At 50.3% G+C, this 19,225-nt stretch overlaps 1 protein-coding gene across 3 annotated transcripts in view; it reads left to right on the forward strand.

Moving 5' to 3' along the window:
• The first annotated feature begins 8,495 nt into the window (after window positions 1-8,495).
• The window catches only part of JDP2 (Jun dimerization protein 2), a 38,054-nt gene continuing 27,324 nt past the window's right edge, over window positions 8,496-19,225 (forward strand). The window contains exons 1-2 of one of the 3 annotated variants that reach the window (XM_039232367.1): window positions 8,496-8,624; window positions 17,975-18,198. In XM_039232367.1, coding sequence (XP_039088298.1) covers window positions 17,998-18,198 — 201 coding nt within the window. In that variant the 5' untranslated portion in view covers window positions 8,496-8,624; window positions 17,975-17,997. Of the gene's footprint in view, window positions 8,625-8,883; window positions 8,952-17,375; window positions 17,621-17,974; window positions 18,199-19,225 lie in introns of those variants that run through there. The other 2 variants (XM_039232368.1, XM_039232366.1) reach the window with 2 other exon arrangements.

Raw genomic sequence — 19,225 nt, forward strand, 5'->3', positions numbered from 1 at the left:
GGACTTTCTTTTTTTGCCTTTAATAAGCATTTGCTGAAATAACTTTTTACTGGTGGTTGTTTTAAAACACGCAGCATAAAAAGCGTCCTGAGAATTATTCCCATCATAACGTTTGTTCAGCTAGACCTGCGTCATCAATGTGGGCTTCGATTTCCTCATCTATAAAATATGGCCCCTTTGTCACTTTACTATTCTACCAGTGCACCGAGCGTGACCGGTTGTTACATTCGCCCCAGCACCTGTTCAATGAATTTTCTTTAAGGGCCAAGAGCCCTGACAGCTTTTGACATTAGTGGAGAAACAAAAGTAATTATTTCCTAGCCCCTGCCCATCACTTAATGGAGTGCCAACCATAAGCTCAGTACATGGTAGGTGCTATGGAAGTTTTAAAAATGTAAGAGGCACCTGGGTGGCTCAGTCAGTTGAGAGTCTGACTTCGGCTCAGGTCATGATCTTGAGCACCATGTTGAGCCCCACATTGGGTTCCATGCCAACAGTCTCTCTCTCCCTCTCTCTCTCTCTGCCCCTCCCTGCTCATGTTTTCTCTGTCTCTCTTTCAAAAATAAATAAATATTTTTAAAAATATAAGGTGTTGTCTCTAGCTGTAAGGTAACTTCAAGCCCACTGGCATGACAATACATGTATGAAATAGAGAGAATAAGTAAAATAGCATATGACTAATGTTAGATGGGCAAGGAAGTGCTACTTAAGTTTCAAAGAGTGAGAGATCACTGTAGGTTTGATAGATCTAAGAAGACTACATAAATATAGGGCTTGGGTTGGCTAAAATGTGATGGTGATGATGATGATGATGATGAATACAGGCACGTTTATTAAATTCTTAGCATGTGACCCGTATTGATATGGTGTTTTATAAGTATCACATTTAATCTCACACCAACCCTCTGATGTAGGCACCGTTATTATCCCCATTTAACAGATGAGGGAACTGAGGTCCAAATATTTTGCTGAAGATCTGACCAATACACAGCAACACCTTCTGGGAGCAAAGCAGGCAGGGATTAAGAAGGAAGGAAAGAATGGAAGAGGGTTTTCAATCTCTCTGAAAGCAATATTATGTGGGTGCTGGGTGGAAACATCTTTGTAGCATGATGTTTACATCGTCAAGTTAAACTCCCTTTTTTACCTTTTTCTCTTTAACGGTTTATTTATTTCTGAGAGAGAGAGACAGCGTGAGAAGGGGAGGGTCAGAGAGAGAGGGAGACACAGAATCTGAAGCAGGCTCCAGGCTCTGAGCTGGCTGTCAGCACAAAGCCTGACGCGGGGCTCGAACCCACGAACCATGAGATCATGACCTGAGCCGAAGTCGGACGCTTAACCGATTGAGCCACCCAGGCGCCCCACCTTTTTTACTTTTTAAGTTTATTTATTTATTTTGAGAGAGACAGAGAGGCAGAGAGAGAGTCCCAAGCAGTCTCCGCACCATCAGCGCAGAGCCCGAAATGGGGCTCAAACCCACACACCATGAGATCATGATGTGTACTGAAATCAAGAGTCAGACGCTTAAACACCGAGCCACTGAGGTGCCCTGAAACTCCTCCTTTTAAAAGTGGCTTGAAGCGTCTTGAATATACATCTCTAAGGTTATAATGTACCTTTGGGATCTGAACAAATACAACGGACTCATCTCAGATCTGATTTTTCCTTTATATTTGACCATATTGACAATCCATTTTGGCTTCCTTGGCAGTGGGAAGCCCACTCCTGTTGTTAATGGAGAGGGGATTTCAGGAACCTTGAGGTTTTGTGACTCTGTCTGTGCCATCCTTTCTTCTATCTTCCGCAGCACTGTGTGCTAACTTTTTTGCTTCCTCTTATTTCTCTAGTGTGTTCATTATTAGCATCTCCTAAGACTGAGTCATGGACCAGCTTCTGTTCACTCATTTAATCACTCATTATTTGAAATTCAATATTTCTAAAAGTCATCTTTGATCTAAAGAAGTTTGGTAATTCCACCTGCAATCCTAGTGTGAATTTCAGGGAACACCTATGTATGAATGGCTTACACATGACACCTCCCCAATGGATCTTTCATCGTCTCCTCATGTGTTTTCAGGACAATGTTGAAACACAATATTATGGGTACAGAATGTATCATGTATTCCCTAGATCACTCAGGTCCTCATTTTCCCATTTTTATGATTATCTTTCATCTTCAGGAGTCTCTAGTCTATCATCCTTTCTAGGCAGGGAAGGTACTTTCTTTTTGCTTTGCTTTCTCAAACAGAATGGCAAATGGTGTGTGGCTCATAGCAAACATTCAAACAAGGTTGTCTGACTAAATTATTCAAATAACTAACTGAACCCTGAGCTGTAAGAAGGCAGCTCAGTGCAGTTCTGTATTTAGTCTCAGATGGTTGAGTGGCATTTGATGGATGAAGCAGGAATAGTAAGCAGATAAAACTCTACAGTGTCATTTCAGCTGTCCTTTACAAGCTTGACTTTGACCCATTTTATTCGTGTATTCTCAGTGTTTTTTTTTTTTTTTTATAGTGGCAAGTGTCAGAAAATCCAACTTAAACTATCTTAGCAAGCAAGAGAAAGGGATGTGTTGACTCCATCACTGTGAAGTTTCCAATGCATGTTAGGTTCAGGGACTCAAATGCTGATCTCATAGCTATTTCCCTCTTTATATGCTTATTGGCTCTCTTTTTTTGTGTGTGATTCTATTCTCAGTCAGGTTCTTGTCCTGTGACAGGAAAAATGGCCACCAACAGCCACAACAGCTACATTTTTGCACTGGTGTTTTAAGGAAAAGATTGCTCTTTTTCCTTACCATTTACATATCAAATCTCAGGGAAGACTCTGATTGGCCCTGTTTGGATCATGTACCCATCTCTGAACCAATCACCAGAGCTTTGTAAATAGACTACTCTAATTGGTCAATTCTAGTCACATACCCACACTTGGTGGGGGGAAGGGAATGATGGGGCACCAGGACTGAGACCCTTCCAGGGCCACAGAGAGAAGGACAGAAGTGGTTCTCAAAAAAAAAAAAGGAATGCTGAAGAGAACAACATACATCCTCTACACTCCTCTCCCTAATTCTACCTGAACCAGCATTTTAACCAGAGAACTTACTATCTCTTCATCTTTCAAAGACTTATTGTGTTAGATTCAAGAGGAAGTTTCCCCAGAGATGGCTGCATTTCTGTGAGTGCCAATTTATTGTTAAAACTTTAGACATACTTTTGTTTTATAAATTTCTCAATTGTGGTTGTTGGAAGGAAGGCCTTCTCATTCTCAACTCAAATTTTCTTCTCAAATACATCAGCCTTAAAAAAAAAAAAAAGGTGGGGGCACCTGGGTGACTCAGTTGGTTAAGCCTCCAGCTCTTGACTTTGGCTCAAGTCATGATCTCACGGGTTCATGAGTTTGAGCCCCATGTTGGGCTCTGTAGTGACAGCGAGGAGCCTGCTTGGGATTCTCTCTCTCTCTGCCTCTTTCTCTGCCCCTCTCCTGCTTGTGCGGTCTGTTTCTCTCTCAAAATAAGTAAGTAAGTTAAAACAAATTTAAATACTTGAAAAAATATATATCACATTAAAATGTCATATATATGATAATATATTTTAATATTATATAATTATTAATTACATAATATTAATTGATTAATAACATTAATAATATATAATGTATATTTTCTATTTTATCATATATCAAGTATTTTAATATAGCACATGTATCTTTTGAAACTTTGTTGTTGTTTTTTAAGTTTGCTTATTTATTTTGAGAGAGACAGGGACAGCGCAAATAGAGGAGGGGCAGAGAGACAGGAAGACAGAGAATCCTAAGCAGGCCCTGTACTGTCAGCACAGAGCATGATGCAGGACTCAAACTCACAAAACTGTAGGATCACAACCTGAGCTGAAACCGAGTCGCTTAACCAGACTGAGCCACTCAGGTGCCCTTCTTTTAAAACTTTAAACTAAACCCTCCCCCAAATCACTACCATGTAATTTCTTCTCCAAACCTAGGAAAGAGAGCAAGAGGCTCATTTCTTCTGGTCTCTCCTGGTAGGTGTTTGATTGAACAAGGCCAGAGCAGTAGGAAAGAACTGTCATAAATAGGTCTCTGTAATTTGCAGAATATACACATTGTTTGGTTTTATAATATCATCCTGCCTTTCACCCAAGAATTCTCTATGGCATTTTCTTTAAGATTAGCACATTAAAAAAAAAAAAAACTTTTTGAAAAAATTGTGATAACTCCATGGATCACCAGGGACACAGAAAGATTACTATTGCAATTGGCTTTGTCTATATCAGGAACTGCAAAATCAAATGCCCCTAGGAGCCCAGGAGGTCTCATAAATGACCTGGCTGGCTGAGTGGAGACTGTCTCAGACGAGGGTGTCAAAGTCCCATCTTAAAGGGGAAGCTTCAGGTGGGTTGCAACCCACTATGGCCATTAAGGAGTGCATGCTGTGACAGATAACATATTAATTATTCATCGATACCTGGCTCGCTTCTCCATGGTACCTGGGAGGACTGAGCTTCCTTACCTCTTTGAAATTAAAAATGGTCACGTGATGTGCTTTGACCGATGTAAGCTAAAGTGATATATTTCACTCCAGGAGGAAATGTTTAACTGCTGGTACATTACATGGCCCTCTCTACCTCTCTCTCTCTTTCCCTGCCACCGTGGCCATGGATACACTTGTTGATACGGCGTTGCAATCCTGAGCCATTACCTGTGGGACACAGGTGTCCTGGGTGGGTGAAAAAGAAGCCTTTCCTTGTGGGAAGCCACTGAGTTTTGGGGGATGTTTGTTACTGCCGCATAACCTATTTCATCTTGACTATTAAATGATGCCTGGCTAATTTTTTTCAAGAGAGGCTAGAAATCTAGATTTTTGTGTGAAATCTTTGATATGTTTAAAAAGATAAAAAGAATGTATGGTTGGGCTGGCAAAACCAGATTCAGCCTGTCAGGTACTGGTTTGCAATTTTTGTACATAGTTTGAATGGAACAATTAATGGGTGATTTTTCTGTGGCACAGCGATCCTATCTGAACTCCTACAATGACTGCACATCACATACCAGTCCTTTGTTACTCTCTCAGTCTTGCTGTTTGTTAGTCCTGAAGACCTTTTTCCTAACTAGATAGGAGGTGGGGACAAACGAGGAATCATGTCTTAAACTTTGTGTACCTCACAGGCACACGACACGGTATCAACAAATACTAGTATGAAGACTAATTGACTGGTTGATTATTCAGACCTATCACTTCCTTCTTGAATATTGGAGAAACCGGTCTGGGGAATTCATTATTTTACCTTGCCAGTTCACTTGTTCATGTTTGCAAAGAGCCTGGGAATCAATGATGTCCATTAAGCTTTCAAATGTAGTTGGCTAAATAAGTCAGAGGTGCAAAACTCAGTGTGTTAATCAGGATTTTTCTAGTTGCAACTACAGATCTTCCTTGACTTATAGTGGGCTTCCATCCTGAGAAGGCCATCATAATTTGACAATATCAAGAGTTGAACATGCATTAATACATCCAACTTACTGAACAGCATGGCTTAGCCTAGCCTGCCTTAAACATGCTCAGAACACCTACAGTTGGGCAGAGTTATCTAACACAAAGACTATTTAATAATAAAGTGTTGGCTAGCTCATGTACTTTGTTGAGCATTGTACCAAGGGTGCAAATCAGAGTGGTTGTATGGGTACAACAATCGTTGTCGGTGTATTGCTTGTTTACCCTTGTGATCTCAGGGCTGAGCGGGATCTGCGGCCGGCTGTCACGGCTCAGCCTCATGAAAAGGTGTCGTATGCCTATCACTAGCCCCAGAAAAGATCAAAATTCAAACTACGGATTCTACTGAATGCATATATTTGCACTATTGTAACGTTGAAACATCGTAAGTTGAACCACTGAAAGTTAAGGACTGTCGTGATAGGAAATGGAAATTCAAACTGCCTTAGGCAGGATATAAACTCCAGAGGGACGGATGACATCAGGCATGGCTGGCGATGCTGTCTGAGCTGGAAAGGTCTTTCCCTCTCCTGCTTGGCTATACTCTACCCTCCTTTGCATTAGCTTCACTCACTCTCGGTAGACCTCCTGGTGGTTTCAGGTCAAGCTTCTGGCAGCTTTTCTTCCCAGAAGATCCTCAAAATTCCTCACCTCATCCGACTCACTTAAGATTATGTGGCCATCTCAGTCAGCCTGTGGCCAGGGCTGGGTGTATTAATCAGGCTTTTTTTTAAAGTTGCAAGTGATAGGAAAGCTAAATTCAAACTCAAAATTCTCAGGCTGGGTCTCTGTCTCTTGTCTGTCCCTAAGAGCCGGTAGTAGGTCAGCTCCATCCAGCAGGGCAGGGAGAAGCAGGCCACTGTCTCCATAAATGAGCCAGGCTGTGGCCTCTCCCTCTAGCTACTTCCAGAGGCGATGACTACGTAGAGAGAGGGGGCAACGTGCTGGAAGGGAGGGCTTGACGCTGTGTTTACCTGGCGTTCCATACACAGTTGAAAAACATCCATACAGCAATGGAGAAGACCTAATGGACGTTATAGAGAGCTGGAGGGGGCTAAAGACCCCCAAGTTACCCCTCAGTGCCACCCGTGTCGCATATTTAATTTGTGGGGGAAAGCAAAGGCCCAGGAGGGCTGCTGGTGGCCTAGCCATGTCCAAAGCAGGCCCTGGAGAGGACTTGCTCTTACCACACACAACTAATTATTAGTCCCCACACACAGATCAGCTGAGTATTTTCTGAGTCCCAGGCGAAGACATAAAGTTATTGCCCCTGTTCAATGTTTTCTTACATATAAATGTCCAGACCTCAGTCTCATGGGGGAACCATCATAAGGCCGTTTCATAGTTCCCAACTTTGATCTTTATGCCCTAGTAAAGGTGTAGTTGGCCTTTCTGGGGCTCAGCGTTCCGTTCTTCCACAAGACTATCAGATTACTATTCATTTTCCATTGTAGATTCTTTTAGGACCTTACTTTGTTTTAACTTGTTAACTTCAATGTTTTGAGGGACGGAGCTGATGGTGACAACAAAAACAGGTCAGTCAATGTCCTGGGCACTTGATCTGTCTTTCCCTCCATAACACCAGTCCTCTCACCCAGAAAGATTTCTCTGCACTGGGAAGTAAGGAGAAGAAAACCTGACTGTACTCATGCTGAAGAGACACGCTCATTAGGTTTTGCTTTTCTGCTCCCAGCTGTCTCTGAGTCTTGTTTCTTTCACTCTGAGCATCTGCGCTCCGCGCTCCAAGAAGGCATGAACTTTTTCTTTCACTTCCTTTCTTCTCTGGGTGATGACCTGACATCACTCTGGGAAGGAGGCTGAAGGTTACTGAATATAAACACTGTCACTCACTCCTCTCTGGCTTAGGCAGAAAGGTAGGCTGGGCACCCAGGGGGTCTGGAGGTAGGAGACGCCAACCATGGTGCCAAGGCCTCAGGAGCCCCACGTGGGCACGAGGCCTCTGTGTCTCTGTGCCTTTACATGCTGGAGGGCACCGTGGAGGACGCATTTCCTCTGGAGTCGCCATTAACCATCGACCACTCTAGGAGGATGAAAGGTGGGAGTGAGTTGGCAGTGGAAGTCGTTATGGGGGAGAAAGCCATCTGGGGTCGGCCTAGGGCTGGGTCTGCTCCGGGGGAGTGTCCCTGGGCCGAAAGAAGCCCGCTGAAGTGGGTCGGAAAGCCCAGGGGTCAGCGGGTGCAGCCCCAGAGAAAGCGCTGGGCTCGAAGCCCCAGGGGAGGGCAGCCCTCCAGCAGCGAGCCACCCGGGGCCCAAGGGCACCTGCGGTGGCCAGGTGGGCTAGTAGGTGGGGGGTGATCCTCTGCCCATCCTTCTCCACGGAAAAATAAAAGCGGCTCGCGAGATCCTTCCCTCACGCCCTCGGTAGTGCAGCGTCCAAGGATGAAAATGTGCTGAAGTCCCCTGTCGGTGGAGGGGGAAAGCGCTAAGGATCGAGGAAGACAGGCTGCGGGTGCCCGCGGGAGCTCCGGGGCTCGTCCGGCCGCGGCGCCTTCTCGCTCCGCTCCTCCGAGCAGCGGCGTGGGTCGCGGGGTGGAAGCGGCTGTGCACGGGGATGCTCTTACATAACCGCCCGCCGCGTCCTGCTTCCCCGCGGCGTGGGCGCCGGGGGACGCGCGGGAGCCCGGGCCGCCGCTGCCCCTGCGGGGAGGCGAGCGCGAGCAGCGGCGGGAGGAGGGCGCCCGGGGCGGCGGGGGAGGTGAAGGTCAGTGGGTGTGAGGCGCCGGATCCACACCCCCTCCTCCCTGTCCCCTCCTTCCCTTCCTCTCCGTCCCCCTCTGACGTCTGGAGCTGGCAGCTCGGCGGGTTCCGCATTCCCGACCCCTCCCCGCCGCCCAGGGGCCGCTATATAGCCGGGGCTGATGCAACCCGTCCCGCCGCCCGCCACAGCCTGCGGGAGGGACGCTCGGCGGCCGCGACGGGGGGCGCTGGCGGCGGCGGACGCTGCAGCGGCGGCGGGGCTGGCGCCGCGGCGGCTCCCGGGCCGGGACGGGCCTGGGCACCGGGCGGAGCTCGGCGGCCGGGCGGCAGCGGCGCTGCGTGGGCACGGCGCCTGCAGCCGGGCCCCGGCCCCGGGGGCGCCGCCTCCGCCCGCGGCTAGTGCACGGTGGGTGCGAGGGCGCGCGTCGGGGGCGCCGGGCCGGGCGGGGCGGGGCGGGGCGGGAGGGGCGCGCCGACCGCGGGCACCTGGGACGGCCGCCCCCAGCGCGGGCCGAGCCGGGGAGGCTCACGCGGCCGCCCCGGCGGGGGGCGCTGCAGCGCGGGCCCCTCCCGCCTGGCGCCGGGGAGCCGGTGGCTGCCTTTGCTTCCCGCCCTGGGACGGGAGGCTCTGTCCGCTCCCCGGGGCAGCCTGGGCTCTCCCTGCGCCTCCCTCCCGCGCTCTTCTTCCCTGTGCGTTTGAGGAGGTGCTCCTCTCGGGCGGCGGGCAACGCGGGTGAGTGGGGAGAAAACTGCCCGGGGGAGACGGGCCGTGGGGGTGCAGATGGAGGCCGAAAGGCCAGGGAGGTGCAGGGTGCTGGTGGTGGAGGGATGATAGGGACCTGCTGGCAAGTCGTGCCGGCCCCCACCCCCTTCCCTGGGAGGAAGCGCGACTCTCTGAGGACCTGGAGAAGGGCTAGGGCTCTCGATCCCATGAAGAGGGCTTCTCTCAGGGCCATTGCTCCGGGGATTCTGGGTGGGGAGCGGGCCTGAGGGCGGCCCGGGTCTCGTTTGGGCTCCCCCTGGCTCCCAAGCCAGGTTACATAAGGAGGCAAGTCTGCTCCTCTAGGTAACCTGCCCCTCCTCTCCTGCCCAGCCCAGAAGACTCTCTTCTGCCCCGCCCCTCAAAGGAGGTTGAGGGATTGGGCCACAGGGCCTGGATCCCTGGACCCCAGGGTGGCAGACCCAGGCGATGCCTGGGTCAGTGGGAGGGGCTGGGAAGGTGGGAGGCCTTGGCTTTTCTGCAGGGATAGATGGGCCATCCTTGCAGCGGGAGACAGAAGCTGGTGGAAGAGGAACTCGATTGACCCCTTGGGTCAGCTCCAGTTGCAAAGTTGCCTGACCCGTTGCTCAGTGTAAGGCTCGCCCTACTGGCGTCCAGGGCCTGGTTCTGTGACCTGAGCACATGTGCTCAGGGCAGATGTGCTCAGGTCTCTCCAAAATGGGCTTGCAGACCGTGTGTGTGCTTGGGTCTAAATCTTGGTGGACTCTCCTCAGGGTCTTACTTTGAGGAGCATCAGATCTGAAGCTTTAAAGCGTGATTGGGTGCCTGCTTGTCCTTTTCGTCCTTGCTATGAACTGTGTTCCCAAATCATCTCCCTCCCTGCCCCCCCACTCCCTCCCCTGAGGCTTTTTAAAAACACCTCCCATTGCTTTCATCTTTCCAGCAAATCTGACTGCAGCTTGGATGGACGCCTTATCTTCCTTTGCAGGTTTCTAGGGGAGAGTTTAACCAGGTATCAGGTGTGAGCATGGCTCTGGTTTTATATAAACCTGAGGACCGGGGAAGGGAAGCAAGATCTATTCTCGTGCCTCTGGCTGGTGAAGGTTTTGCCTTGTTTAAAATAGGGAGGACAGATTTCTGAAAGACTCTTCTGTTTCTCTTCTTCTTTGGCCTCAGTTCAGAGCTACCAGCGGCTCCAGAATCTTCCTGAAGAGCTGGGTGCTGTGAGATTTGACGGGCTGTTGGAAGGCATGGGCGTTGGGGCCTCTGACTTTCCTTCTAGGTTGGTGGCAGCCACCTCCGAGGAGATGTATGGATAAGCACTCACAGTGTCCCCTAAGGCAGGATTTGGACAAGGATCTCTCTACTCAGCCACCAGGGTCTGTCGTCTGCCCCACCTGTTTGCAGGACCTGTGAGCATCTTTTCCAACCTGCAGAATCCTTGCCAGGGGGAGAAGGGCTGGGCTCTCCGTTTGTTTGTCCGGGGCCGCTCGTGTTGCAGTGGGCTGCCTCTCGCCCGGTGTTTCTGTTTCCAGCTCGGCCCTGGAAGAGAGGGGCCGGTGCAATTCCAGGTTGGCCTGCTCAGGATTCATTCTGCCCCGGCTCGACTTGAGCAGACGGTGCCAGGGCTGAGAGCAAGCTACATTCTTTTCTGCTTTTCTGCTGCAGGATGCAGTTTGCTTTTTTTCCATGTGAATGAATTATGTTTGAAACCGAAATGAGAGGAAGAAAAAATAGAGTGAGTGTGTACGGGTATGTGTGTGTGCATACCTATACAGGCAGGGGGAGAGCAGCAGGCACATTATTTTTCCATTTTCCTTTAATTAAGGCTCTGTGGAGGTGTGTTTGAAAACAGAGGGTCTCCTATGCCTTTGAGGAGGGTGAGAACACTGTTTTGGCTGCGGCCCGGGCCATATGCAGCGTATGGTGGCCAATGAAACTGGGCCTGGCTCGTTCTGTTGCTTGTCTTGGCAGTCGGTTCCGTGGCTTGTGTTACCAGCTCTGGAACTTACGGGCTGCCAAGCTCTGTGTGCCTGTGTGTGTGTGTGTGCGCGCGTGCGCGTGTGCACTCTTGTGCGTGTGTGTGGTTTGGCCTCTCAAAGCTCAGCAGAGACAAATGCCTTAGCGACCCAAGGTTGGAATTTTCAGTCTGTGTTTCTTTAGACTCAATGCTGGTGGTGAGAGGGCCGGCCAGAGCCCACCATTCTGGGTGGGTTTTTTTTGTTGTTTTGTTGTTTTGTTTTTTGTATGTTTTCCTGCTGCAGCCCCTAGGATTCCATTTGTGGAACTCCATTTCCAAAACTTTAGTTGGCCAATGGCATTTTTTTTTAAAGGGCCAAGAATTTGTCACCTGCCGTGTGCATGTCTGTGTTATGTATCATACTATGAACTATTGACACCAATGAACACAGATGGGGTGAGGCGGGAAGAGAGGATAGAAGATCCTCTCCAGTGGTAGTACCTTCCCAACTCTTGTCCAATGGTAGTACCTTCCCAACTCTTTGCTGTTTGGGATAAGACCGAGATGCCTTAACGTGTATTTATTGAGCACCTACATTAGGCAGAGGAGAAAGCTGTGTTTCCAGGCGGGGATCATCAGAAGCATTGCTCTGGTCTCCAGGGAAGACTCTTTCCTTGGGGGAGAGGTCCCAGTTTCCTCTGTGGCCGGGATGGCCCTGCAAGGATTGTGCGTGCGTGTGTGCCATGCCCTTGGCGTCCCCTGATCCCTGCCTCCCCTCGTTCTCTTCTTGTGAGGATGCAAGGACGGACCCTTTGTGAGCAGTGCAGGGATACAGTAGATTGATGGATGCAGAAGCTGCTGGCCTCTGCTTCTGGGTGGGCGACACTGGTGGTGTCTTGTTGCCAGCGATCTGTGTAGCTGTGTTCTGGCAGCTGGAGGAAACTTTAGGAGACACCAAGGCAAAAGACAGGTATTTGGCCTCATCTCTGCACCTTTATACCCAGCATTGACCTGCCACCCTCTGTTTCTCTGTTGCAGTAATGGCCTGGATGCAGGATGGTCTTGCTCCCTGGAGTTTACAGCTGGACAGTGGGACGGCAGAGACTCCTTGGGGAAGAATCTTTTTCACAGCCCTAGGAAAGAGGGATCAGTGCTAGGTGGGGAATGTGTGGAAGGGATGTCCGTGTTCCTCCAGGAAGGAAGGCCTTCATGGCTACGCTGACTTCACGCTCACTAGGTGCAGGCGCTGTTCCAGGTACTTTCCAAGTATTCACTAATTTAATCCTCTTCTCCGCCTTACGGGGCAAATAACGTTGTTATTCCCGCTTTACAGCTGAGGAAAGCGGGATGTGGGGAGGTTAGGGAACTCGCCCAGGGTCCCACAGCTGGTAAGGGGCAGAGCTCAGATTCACTCTCAGACGTGCTCCCACGTTCTTCCTCCTAATGTGCCGCAGCCACCTGTGTGCAGAGCTGGGACAGCCATCGGAGGCACGTGTGAGGCCGCCCCTATTCGTATTCTTAGAGATTTCTCCATCCCTTCATTCTTTGCCTTCTGGATCGGCTTATCTTTTGGAAGCTGATTTACCCACCTCATTTCAGATTCCAAGAGACAGATCATTCCAGATGTTTCCTTAGCTTCAAGAACAGGTTTGGCATTTAACGTTCCGAGATTCACAATAGGTAGTACTACGTTTTGTGACCACTGGCCTGGAACCTTTCCGTCTGCAACCCCCTCCCCTTCCTGGCCAGGGACTTCTGTCCTGCACATTTTCCTCCAGGGAATCTTCCCAGGCTCTGGCCCCCAAGGCCTCCCACCCCCTCTTGCTGATTCTCAGTTGCTGGCTACCTGCTCTTGACTGCTGACCCCACTGGTGTTCCTGTGGCCTGACCCCTGAGCTCCTTTGCTCCTTGATCTGCCCCCACTCACCTCCCCTTCCTCTCAGCGCTGAGCCTTGCAGCCTCAGGCCCTCCGCACTCATTGTGGCCAACTGTTTGCCTGGAGCGGGGCTGACCTTCTCAAAGAGGCCCAGGGATTTTAGAGCCTCCCTTCAACTTTTATTTCTATGGACAGAGAGTTCATGATGCAGATCCCAACTTTCTCTTAACCTACCCCCTACCCCCTTTTCATCTGTCTTTGCCATTCTAGATGAAGATGATGATGATTAGACACTCTCTAACAAGAATAGCCCTTTATGAGCTTGACCCATCAAAGCAAGACTGCTACTTACTTGTAGACGTTTCCATTAAATCAATTATAGCTTACAGATTTACATAAAGGAAACAAGAGAAGCAAATAAGAGAGGAAAACTTAGGTTATCTCTACTCTTCCTTCTTTCAGTTGAAATGACCCTCCATGCTAGTCTCTTCCAATAGGACCCATTTTCTGGAATTGACATGTGTTGCGGCTTTTCTTGTGCATGTACAAGGCAGCGCCCCACACTGTGCTCCTACAAGACCCTATGTAAGTCAGAACAGGCGGAAACAGCTGACAGATCTTTGCTTTAGGTTCTTGCCTCTTGGACCCATCTGGTCCCTATTTCTTCCAAGCCTGCTTGTAAGGGAGCTGCATCAAACCTCCCCAAATCTTAGGCTCAATAACAGCTTAGGGTCTACCGTGACTTCCTGAACGCGCTCTGTCTTATTCAAGCCTTCCTTGTCAGTCTCATCCCTGATCTGTGCATCACACAGCTTTCCTTCATTGGCTAGTTGCCAAGTTGTTCCTGGTCAATGTCCCAAATTGCCAAAATCATTTTGGATTCTAGGCCCTGTCTTTTGAGGTTGAGTCCCATTTGCCAGTTTTGGTCTTCTGCAAACATATATAGCCTGCCCTTTATTTATGCACCCCAGTTACTAACAGAGACTAGAGGGTGTTTATCTTCCTTTCCAACACCCCGGGGCCCTAAAGGGAAAAAACTCTGGGTTCTTCCCCCTAAAGCTTTGACTGCATAGTTCTCCTTTTCCTCCTAAATTGTTTCCGTATGGAACAAGCAGTTGGGGAGATGATTTCACCTCTTGTCGTCTTTCCTATATCTTCCTTGAAGTGGGTAAATTCCTCCTGGCTGTTACTGGTTCCTCACCACTCCCCCCCCCCCCATTTTTATAGATCCCTAAATCACATCAAATCATTTTATTTTTCAAATCACCAAAGTTGCCTTTCAACCTTGGATCGTCAGCCAGCTCTTTCTAGTTAACGAAGACTCAGTTATGAAAGGGAGCTGCTCCAGCCTCTCCATCTTCTGCACCCCTCACCCCCACCCCCAGAGCCGTTTAGGATGACTTAGTGCTGGTGAATGTCAGCTGTTGTGATTGTCTCCTAGGAATGGCATGTGTTAAGGACTTTGTGGTTTGTATCTGAGCAGTTAGGGGCGTCCTTGCGGGGAGAAGAAGAGAAAGGGGGGATTTTTGCTTCTGCAGAGGAAAGCCTGGTGCCTGAGCCTCTTAGAGAGGCTGGCCATTGGGATGGGTTCATGGGGGAGCGGGAATGGCAAGAATTTATGGGGCTGCTTCTCCCAGGGGGTGGTTGCCCCTCTGAGGGGCTTCCACAGTAGCAAAGAATCCATTATATTTTGGGATCATTTGTTAGTGTCTCATTTATGCCATCTGTATGAAAATAAACAGAAGCTGCAACAGAGCCTATCATTCCCAGAATAGAGTGGGGTCTGGCTTCCATCTCTTCCCGAGATGGTTTAGGCAGGGAAACATACAGAAGCCTCTGGAATATTTTTCCTGGGGACTACTGTGGGAACAAATAATCTGGGGGTGGATAACGGGCGTCTCAACTCCCAGAGACAGAGCCTTACCCCACTCACTGAAGTTTGTCCCGTCGTGAATATTTTTTTTCATTTGTTCATTCATTCATTTTTATTTATTTATAAATTCAACACGTATTTGTTGATTACCCTTTCTGTGCCAGAAATGATGCCACTGGGATTCCATGGGGGCAGCAACCAACCATGACAGCTCCTTTCCCCTTGAAATCACCCCTACGTTTGCTGAGTGGCCCCACATGGCACAGTTTGTCCCACAGGAATTGGCACTTACAGGACAGGAAGGTTCTGGGGCTTCTGGCCAAGGAGGAGCGTTTGCTGTGTGTTTTTGCTTGGCTGCACACCTGGGGTGTGGTACCTCAGGGTCTGTGTCCAGCCGAAGCACCAGGCACAGAGCATTTCCCAGCCCCCGCCTCCTGTCTGTTTCGCTGAGCTCACGCGTCCGTCTGGGGGGCACTGCTTCCTTGTGGCATCTAGTCAGGTTTGGCAGAGGGGATTTGGTAAGGCTTGCCCCTCTTCTGAAAAGGAGATGTGAGTTTCTTTTGTCAGTCTGGCTCAGGTAGCCTGAAATCACTCCCTTTTGCCTGCTAGGTGTCCACATGGCTGGGCCCAGGCATCGTTTTTGCCACAAAGGAATGAGTCCTTACATTGGCCTCTTTCGTATTTTCGCTGGAGGAGGCCCCAGGGAAATGTGCCGCTGACCACCCCGTCAGAGCTGCCTTCTGGGGTGGAAACCTGCCTCCTCTGCATTGCGGAGCTGGCTCTGGGGATGGGGGCAGGTGAGGGTGTGTGGGTGACTTCAGTCCAGCTCAGGCTTAGGGAAGGTCACAGGACATTGACCCACCACATGCAAGATGTCTCAGGGGCTGTGGCCATGTCTGGGCTCCCACCCAGGAGGGTGTTCAGGGAACTTCCTACACCTGGATCTGCATTGAAGAAGGCAGAGTAGAGGGTCCTCCACTACGGGCTAGTTCTCAAAACCCACCATTAGAAGGTCATTCCTTCTGCATTAATCTCTGTGGAACCCCAGGAGGGGAGACAAAAAGGGCAGGGTGAGGAAGCTTTGGTTCTAAAACCCAGGGACCAGGAGTCCAGCCCTGGCTTTTCCCCTGTGTGACCTTGGGCACGTAGTTTAACTTCTCTGAGCTTTAATTTCCTCCTGTGCAAAATGAGGATGTGGTTTAGATAAGCACAGGGCCTCTTCCAGCTCTAAGACTATAACTTGATGTGAATGAGTCTCAGATCCTTTTCTGAGATGGCCTGGGGGAGACTAGGTGCTAAGGAGGGGAGAAAGGGTGTGGGATGGGAAGGAGGGGCTGAGGGGCCCCGGTGTGGGAGGCAGAGGGGTGGAGCACCGATGTAGGGCCTGGGGCACCAAATGTGAACTTGGGTGCAAGGCAGGGAGCTCTTTGCAAATGGCCTTATGGGCAGATGCGGCTGGTGTGCTGAGGGCAAAATGGTAGGTCCACTGTCCACTCACATGTACCTTGCTTTTTTATTTATTTCTGAGAGAGAGAGAGAGAGAGAGGGAGAGAGAGAGAGAGAGAGACAGTGTGAGCAGGGGAGGGTCAGAGAGAGAGGGAGACACAGAATCTGGAGCAGGCTCCAGGCTCTGAGCTGGCTGCCAGCACAGGGCCTGATGCGGGGCTCTAACCCACGAACTGCGAGATCATGACCTGAGCCAAAGTCGGACGCTTAACCAACTGAGCCACCCAGGCGCCCCACATGCACCTTTCTTTAAAAGTCATGTCCATTGGAAGTCTTTGTGGTTTGAGGGTACAAATCCCTCACACCCTTTTCCCGTCAGAGTGCAGAACTTATTGAGAAAGGGACACAGGGCTGGATAGGGAACCAAATTTCACCTTGAAAGCGAAACAGAGATGGAGAATGTGGGGTGCGCTTGTGGCCAAAAGGGGCTCCCTAGTGGACCCCTCTCCCGCAGTTCAGACGTGGCAACATCAACGGGGACAGGGTGGGTGTAGTTATCTCCCAGGGCTGCTCTTGCGGCAGGCAGAGCGCCCAAGACAGCGTGGCCATAGGAGAACCTTAATTCTGCCCGACCAGGAGGTGCCGTGCAGTGGATGTCACATCTCCCCTGTCTCGAGAAATATCTCCCTCTTCATGGGAAGAGACTGATGGAGATGGAAAGATTGGACAAAGCGCCTCCAGGATTTCCAGGAAAGTCAAGGTTTTGATTTTATGGCCCTGGGCAGAGAGGTGGGGAGGTGGAGAAGTTCCTCCTGGAATCCAGAAGCGGATTTGTGACTTAACAAAGCTGTGCACATCGGATCTGCGATGTGCCTCCTGGCATCTAGGCGGTCAACAATTGGAAGGGTGGATGGATGGGTGGGTGGATGGATGGACACGAGCCCTGTAAGGGACCAGATAAGTCTGGCTTTCCTGGCAGACATGCCTACTTCCCTCCACACCTTGAAGTGACCATTTCTTATTCACGACCTTCTCCCTGTAGAGAGAAGGAAGAAATAAGAATTCTCTTGGCATCGACCTGTCTAATTTATGTTTTTCTTTCATGCCTGAGTCTGTCTTCCTTTGCATACCTCCTGGGTCTGGCAGAGCCAGAATATGTGTTTGCTTTGAGAATGAGGAGATCGGGGAGGACTTTTCTGATCCCGGGCTCCACTGGGAAAGCACACACTAATGAATTTTATCTCCTCTGCCTCAGTATCTTCCTCATAGTTGCTGCATGCACACACTCACACACACATACTTACCTTTAGCTCCGATTTGCCTCATTTCATATTCAGGGTGTCTTAACAAGTATGCAGAATGGGATGTGTGATTTGAGGGGAGGCACCGTGCAAGACCAAAAATAGCTCCCTCTTGAACAGGTGCGAAGGTGCTTGAAATCTCACCGTTATAATCCATTTTCTTTGGAGGCAGCGTGTTGCAGTTTCAATCCCAACTACTCCAGTTTTCATTGTGTACCGTCTTGAGTGAGTTATCTTTCTAAGCCTTGGCTTCTTCCTCTGTGGAATGGGTCTGACTCTGTCTTATGGGATTGCTGCAGTGCAGAGCACATAGCAAATACTGAATCAATGTGACCTATGCCTGGGTTAAGCATTGTGTTCAGCGCCAAGAATAATGTTGCTGGGAGTTCATTGATCAGCATTTCCCTCCATAACAGAATGGACTTAAGGGCAGGAGGAACAACTGGGGGTGAGGAGGAGGTTGGAGGAACATTAGTGAAAGAAGGGAAGAGTCCTTGGCAAGGCATGGGGGCTTAATTCTTCATGGAACCTCTCACCTGGCTGACAGCACGTTTCCTGATCTCCCCTCACCCACTCCAGGCTGGGCTGCCGCTCCTCCTGCTATGATGCCTGGGCAGATTCCAGACCCTTCCGTGACTGCGGGCTCTCTGCCAGGGCTCGGCCCCCTGACCGGACTCCCCAGCTCGGCCCTGACTGCGGAGGAGCTGAAATACGCAGACATCCGCAACATTGGGGCCATGATCGCCCCCTTGCACTTCCTGGAGGTGAAACTGGGCAAGAGGCCCCAGCCCGTGAAAAGTGAGGTGAGCAAGCCTTGTTCCCCTAGGCAGAATCCGAGGGTAGGATGCCTGGGCCAGAGCCCCAGGTCTAGCCCCACATTCGCAGAGTGACCAAAGCATTGCTGTTCAGGCTCTGAGGACCAATAGCATCTCGGGCCCCACTCTAGAACTCCTGCATCCTCGCTAGGGATTCGTGGACATGTTAAGATTTGGGAAGCTCTGGGCTAGAGCAGGGTGCTGAAGCTGCATCTGATTCTCCCGGGGGCAAAGGAAGGGCGGTTATTGATAACAATAATAAATAATAATATACTGGCGATCTCTCTGGAATGTTGGGAGGGTCAGGGGAGATCGTGGAAACGTGCACATGCTTTGAAAAGGACACAAGAGAATGCCAATTGTGGAGTATCTTTAAACATTATTATTATCGGTCACATCATTGCCTCTACTCCTCTTGGCCCTAGGCTGGAGTTGAATGTGGGCACTTGGGGAAGGGTGGTGTGGCACCCCTTCCCAAAGCAGCTGCCAGACATGGGCATGGCCTTGGTCACTCAGCGTCATCTGCCTTAGATGATGTTTGCAGAGTACCCGCGTGGGAAGCACTCCCTCCTCGGGTCCCTTGAGGCTGGGGCTCCCATGAGCCTTTCCTTGCAGAAGAGCAGCATTTCCCTGGGGACTGGTGAGAAGCAGAAGTCCCCAGCGTGGGTGAGCATCAGTGCTGTGCATGGCCCTAGCCACTTCCCCAGGGCTGGCAGTTTGTCCAAAGACCTGCCCCAGTGAGGTCATCAGCCTGGGCCATCTCTGCAGAGGTTGGACAGAATAGCTGCCAACCTGGGAGACCTGGAAGGGAGAAGGAGCCAGTGGTGGGAGGTGGAGAGGGGGTGGGGGTGGGGGTGGGCACGGAAGCTGCTGAGCATAGGTGCTCATGCGTAGGCAGGGGTGCACCTGGATGTGGTTCTGTCCTGTCGCCTGGAGTGCAGAGGGCTGCCCTTTCTGGAGAGAGAGGGATTCCTGAGTGGGGAAAGGTGTCTGGGTACCATCTTGGGTGTCTTAC

The sequence above is a fragment of the Hyaena hyaena genome, unplaced genomic scaffold (genome assembly GCF_003009895.1).
Source record: "Hyaena hyaena isolate Hyena2069 unplaced genomic scaffold, ASM300989v1 scaffold_65, whole genome shotgun sequence".
NCBI lineage: Eukaryota > Metazoa > Chordata > Mammalia > Carnivora > Hyaenidae > Hyaena > Hyaena hyaena.